Source organism: Calypte anna, chromosome 1 (assembly GCF_003957555.1).
Source record: "Calypte anna isolate BGI_N300 chromosome 1, bCalAnn1_v1.p, whole genome shotgun sequence".
Classification (NCBI taxonomy): Eukaryota; Metazoa; Chordata; class Aves; order Apodiformes; family Trochilidae; genus Calypte; species Calypte anna.
Genome location: NC_044244.1, coordinates 85,418,383 through 85,424,382, shown reverse-complemented (window position 1 = coordinate 85,424,382; position 6,000 = coordinate 85,418,383). Strand labels below are relative to the sequence as shown.

General features: G+C 45.2%; 1 protein-coding gene across 2 annotated transcripts in view; it reads left to right on the top strand.

Annotated features, from left to right (window-relative positions):
* The first annotated feature begins 375 nt into the window (after positions 1–375).
* Positions 376–6,000, top strand: part of MAN1A2 (mannosidase alpha class 1A member 2) — a 141,497-nt gene continuing 135,872 nt past the window's right edge. For both annotated transcript variants that reach the window (XM_008505451.2, XM_030445140.1), the window contains exon 1: positions 376–810. In XM_008505451.2, coding sequence (XP_008503673.1) covers positions 500–810 — 311 coding nt within the window. In that variant the 5' untranslated portion in view covers positions 376–499. The remainder of the gene's footprint in view (positions 811–6,000) is intronic.

Here is a 6,000-nt window from a genome sequence, read left to right as displayed (position 1 = left end):
GCGGCACGGCGGGGATGAGCCTCCGCCCGGCCCGGCCAAGGGGACGCGGGTGGAGGGAGGCCGCACGCCAGGCCGGGTCGCCAGCAGTCCGCCGCAGTCGCTCTCCGCTTCTGCTGGCGGCGGCGGCTTCGTCCCGCAGCCAAGCGGCCGCGGAGCTCAGGGAGCGCCGCTGACCGGAGCCGCCCGCTCGGGCCCTGCTGGCCCCGGGACGAGGGAGGGGGTCGCGCAGGTAGCGGGGCGGCCCGAGTTCCCGGGGGGGCGGGCGGGGGCCGTTGGGGCGGCCCGGCCCCCCCCCCCGCCCTCCCCTACTCCCTCGCGGAGGTTCGGCGGGCGAGGCGGGACGCGGCCCGGCACCCACGGGGAGGATGGTGAAGCCGCCCCCGGTCCCCGCGCCGGGCCGGGAGGCGGCCGAGCCGAGCCGGGCCCGCGGCTCCAGGGCCGCCCTCCGCAGGGACTGAGGGGATGAGCCGTGCCCCGTGGGGTGGTCGCTAGCGGAAGGATGACCACTCCCGCCCTGCTGCCGCTCTCCGGGCGGAGGCTGCCCCCTCTGAACCTGGGGGCCTCCGCCTTCCCGCACCACAGGGCTACCTTGAGACTCTCCGAGAAATTTATCCTGCTCCTTATTCTTAGTGCCTTCATCACCCTGTGCTTCGGGGCGTTCTTCTTCCTCCCCGACTCCTCGAAGCACAAGCGCTTTGACCTGGGCTTGGAGGATGTGCTCATTCCTCATGTGGACACCAGCAAAGGGGGAAAGAACCTCGGCGGCGGCTTCCTCATCCACGGGCAAGGGCACGACGAGCACCGGCACAGGTAGGTGAGCCGCTGCGGCGGCGATCAGGTCCCTTTGGGATCAGGAGCGGGTGAAAAGGATGTCCCTTGGAACAGGTCCTTCCCGTGTTGCTGCCGCTTCTCTCGCCCACGTCCCCGCGTCTCCCCGACGTCCGTCAACTTGGGATCGCTAGCCTCGTGTCCTCCCGCTGCCATCTGTAGCTCCATGTTTTCTTTTCAGTGTGAGTTTAGTCTTACGGCTAGCTAGGGCTTGGAGGGTACACTGCAGCTCTCTACCTCCAGAGATTGATTTGTTTTTCTCGTGTGGGTCCGTCCTGGAAAACAAGGGGTTAAGGTACAGCGTTTGTGGATGCACTGTAAGCGACTGAAAAACCGCTGCATCTTTCCTATAGCTTTTATGTGCTTACTCAAAACAGCTGCTTCTTGCTGAATAGTGAAGCAAGAACTTTGATCTGACAAAGACTTCACGCTGTGACCCAGAGGCTGTCAGCCTGCGATGTGCAGGACACAAAACTCTAGCATAGATGGCATAATTGCCTTTTCTGGACCTTGAAATCACTTGTTACAATGTTGTTCCAGACAATTGGAGATGCCGGTGGCTAAGTTTCCTTAATTGTGTTTGACAGTGTAAAGAAATTGGAGATAAAACAGCAGTTCAGAGTAACAAGAGTAAATGCTATGCTATTGATAAGCTTTTTGGGGCCACCCAAAGCTTTGTGTAGTGCAAGCTGATCAGCGTTCAAGACTGGGTCATGTGAAGTTAAGCCCTCAAAACTGAGATTCAGAAACTTAAATGAGGGCTTTACAGTATATTTGCTTCCAACATAGATTAATTGCTTAAATCCTACCCTGTGTCTGGATCATAATAAAGCTGACTGATCTGTCTTCACTGTCAAAGATGTGCAAAATGTGATGATGAGTGATAAAATACATGCTCTTCAATACTCAAATTAGCAATACTGTGAAAATTAAAGGAAGGTTACTTATGCTAATACCGTTCCTTTGAGAACAGTTTAAAATATACCCTGTTGACGTGATGTAAGAATTATTTAAAGGTTATTTGTGCTAGATTAAAAGGAGAGGGTAGAATTGCCTCTCTATTAATCTATTATGAGTTATGAAGACTACCTGAATATTATGATATTTTTTTCTTCAGGCATATTTGCTAGTGGATGTCTTGGGGCTCTTATCATGAGCTCTCTCTCTAACTGAAAAGACATGGATGCTTAATATTTAATGAGGACTTATTTTGTCTATAGTGTTAATAGCTGGTGTGGTTAAATGCTGCACAAAACATAGGTGTAGATACTCTCTAATATGTCTTTGAAGTTCCCATCTTTCACTGTCTTTTTGTGCATGAGCATATTGCTTAGCTTCCTCAGTCACTGGTACATGCAGTCAAAATCAGATTCTGAAACAGAAGACAGACGAAGAGGTGATCATCAGAAATTTTTGAAACTTCAGCTTTGACTGTTGTATCTTGTGTTGCCCAGTAGATGGGCTGTAGAAAAAGGAATTTGTTGATCCTGATAGTTCTGGAGTGATGCTCCTGATTAACTTACTTATATGGGTTCTTTACAGGTTTCCCTAAGTATAATTACTTTAGTGACAATATGAATCATGTGCTACTTATGTCTGTGATATGTAGCTAAGGAGTAGATTTTAACTGTCAGAGCTACTAAATGCAGTCTGCTTGTTTGGGATCTGTTCTTGAAATGGTTATCCTGTCATCAGTTAACTCCTATGGTTCCTCCAAAAGCTACAAATGTGTACCTCCCCCAGGTCCTCATCTAAAATTCTCTGTCACGTGCAGTTTTTTATGACCCTCTTTTGAATTGTTATTGGAGCATGAATAGATATTGTTTCTCTTGTTTTACCCATGGAAACCACTGGGTTACACCAAGCATGTCTTACCTACTTAGAAAGCCTGCTTGCTTATCCTGCTTGTGAGACACTTATGTGAACGCCACAATATGGTTTGTGAGGCAAGGTTATGTGTTAACTTTTGGAGCAACTTTTTTTGGCTTATTACCATGTAGTCTTACCAACAGTCTATTTGCTAGCTTGGAGCTGATGTGGTCACTATTTTCCATAAGGAAAAATGCCTGCTGCCATCTTCAGTGCTGAGTTTCAGCTTCTGAGTTGCAAGGACCTTAACAGACCATGTTTTTAGAAGGTAAAGGATCTTTCGTAGTGAATTCCAGATTGGTTGTTACCTCAGTTTGGAACAAAAGAAAATTTGCTCAGCATATCATCAAGGAGCAGTGTTAACTGGTTCTTTACAGGCAGTGTTTTTTGGATAGCACTAAGTAAACCTGGTGCAACAAATGAAGATAAAAAATAACCTACTGTTGATACAAAGGAGAACAAAGAAGTCTTAAGATGTGAAGCGTGATGGTTTAACAATCTGTCTTTCTGAGAATTGTGGGACTTCAGAAGAAAATAGATTTCAGGTCATTCATATGAAGTATACACTTGATCATGAAATGATAGGTGTGTTGATTTAGTGACTAAAGGAAAGTGTTTCTTCTGTGAATGCTGGTGTTGACCTTTGTGGAACAATAAAAAGTACATACCATTATGTACATGGGCTTTGATATTTTAAAGCTAGTTTTACTCAACTGCTTAAACCTTGAGCTTTGTAGGGTATTGGAGGATATTAATACTTCTGTCTTCTACCAAAATATAGCAGTGATGTAGATAGGTCCTTGCAGCCATGCATTAGGTTTGGGTGTAGTTGGTTCTCACTGGAGCTGCTCTGTATTCCTCACATTGTTTTCCCACCTCTTCCCCTGTCCCACTTTGACATTCTTCTGTGTTTTATTATTGTTGTTGCAGTGGTTACCCCTTGGCAGCATTTACATGTTCCATCAACCTGTTTTTTTTACTACTGTTCCTCTTCCCTTCTTTTTGCATGGATGTGTAGCAAGAGGACAAGGGTTCAAAACTTGAAGAGGGGAGATTTATATTAGATATTAGGAGGAAATTCTTTATTATGAGGGTGATAAGACACTGGCACAGGTTGCCCAGGGAAGCTGTGGCTGCCCCCTCCCTGGAAACATTCAATACCAGGTTGGATAAGGCTTGGAGCAACCTGGTCTAGCAGGAAGCGTCCCTGCCCCTGGCAGCTGGGATAGAAGTAGATGATCTTTAAGGTCCCTTCCAACCCTAGCCATTCTGTGATTCTCTGCTTCCAGGCAGAAAACTGGGGAACCCCACTCCCTGATGGTCTTCAGTATTTGTTCAAGAATTATGGTGTCCTTGCCTGTCATCCAAAGAAAACAACTTTGTTGTAAGAAGATTTTAACCTGGAATAAAAATCGCAACTTATTTTTTAGGACATGGATGTGCTGTAGTACAAGTTAGTATTAATTTGTTGCTGTTCATTTCATGGGTAAGCTCCTCATACACACTTGCAGGATGGCTCATGGGGAATTTGTTAGTAATGTAAAGGTGTACCACAAAATTTTACTTCTGGGAGGAGAGAGAGTGGCAAAGGCTAGTCCAGGACTCATGAAGATCTGCACGTACATGCTTTTAAAAGATTAATTTCACTTCCTAAAGGTGAATTTCTCTCCATTTCAGCAGACAGGATATTGCAGAGAATCTGGAACAACAGTAGAGATTCTGGAACCAAGAGAAGTTCAGTTTTGAAGACGTATAGAATCATAGAATGGTTTGGGTTGGAAGAGCCCTTGAAGATCATCTGCTTGAGGGGGAGCACCTTCCACTAGACCAGGTTGTTTAAAGTCCCATCCTAGCCTAGCCTTGAACACTTCCAGGGAGGGGACATCCACAGCTTCCCTGGACATCTTGACAAACTTGTGTGTCTCTCATAATTGGTTTTGGGGTTACTGTCACTGTTCCAAATTTGTGCATATCCCCTGACACACAAAAACACTTTAGTTGTTTCCCGCTACCCAATTACTTTCCAGCTATTTTAGGTATTTTATTCTTCAGTACCATGTCTGAAAGATAGCTTTGGAATGAAAGCAAAATGTTCTTGGGGTTTCTTGGCATGAGTGAGAATGCAGCAGTCCTGTAATCTCCTTGTCTTACTGGATTTTTTAAAAATAAAAATACATACATTGCATATCTGTAATATGAAAATTGAGCTGACTTGTTTCTTTAATGATGTGTCAAGCAGCTGCTTTTTGTATTACTTGACAAAAGTTAGGATTGTTCCTGGGGTAAAAGTGCATTAATCTTTGAGGCAAGGAATAATGTAGCTTTATGAGCTCAAAGCTGCAAAGCCACTTTGTAACAGCACTTAGGCTGCTGTTGTGTCAACAATTTAGTCCTTCAGAATGCACAGAGCTGTATCTTCAGCTGCTAAAATTCCTGTGTTACTTCAAGTCATAATTCCGGCCTGTGCTAAAAAAAAAACCCACCAAGCAATCAAAAAGTCCTCCTGGCAACAGATGGATAGGTGCTGCTAATACAACTGATCACCTCAGGTGCCTTAGCCCCACCATGTAAGGAGGAATAGATCAGTATAAATCATGCCTTCGACTTCTTTTTTGTGAAGTTAAGCAATATTGACTTCTGTGTCATGCATAGATACAAACTCAGTGGTCTGATGTCACCAGCTGTGGGTCAGCAACTATATGGCAGTAGGCTAAAAGTGCTCCTGTTGTTCAATATATGGTTATCTCTGGCAGTAGCAGCTGCTCTCACCTACTCTTTGCAGGTGAAAGTAACAAAAATTATTCTGAAGAGCTTTCAGTCTTAGTTTCTTCTTTTGAATCCTGCAATTTACTTGTTTGGTTTTTTTTAAGAAACATGAAAGGCTTAGTATGCTGCTTCTGAATATGTTTATATTCTCTGGTCTATAAGACTTAATTAGCCAAAGTAGAAGTGGGCAGAGATTTCACCTCTGTTACTCAGTGGGATCAGTGTCTCCTGTCATCTTCTGCTGTGCCATCAAGTATGAAACTCAGTACAACTCTTTGTTCTTCCTACTACACCTTTACTTGAGGCACAGCTCATTAGTGCAATTAAGAGTATTTGCTATTGTGATTCAGAGAACCTGTTTTTTCCCCTGAAAAATAAGGAGCCACTCTAGTGCCTGGGCCCCACCTCCTACTCTCTCCAGTTTTTTGTTGCATGAAATTGCATCTGTCTTCAATGCACACTCCACAGCCTCTGGAATGTGGACTCTCAGTTTAAGCTGAAGTGCTTTATCTAGAAGGAAAGGGCTTCACAGGAGAT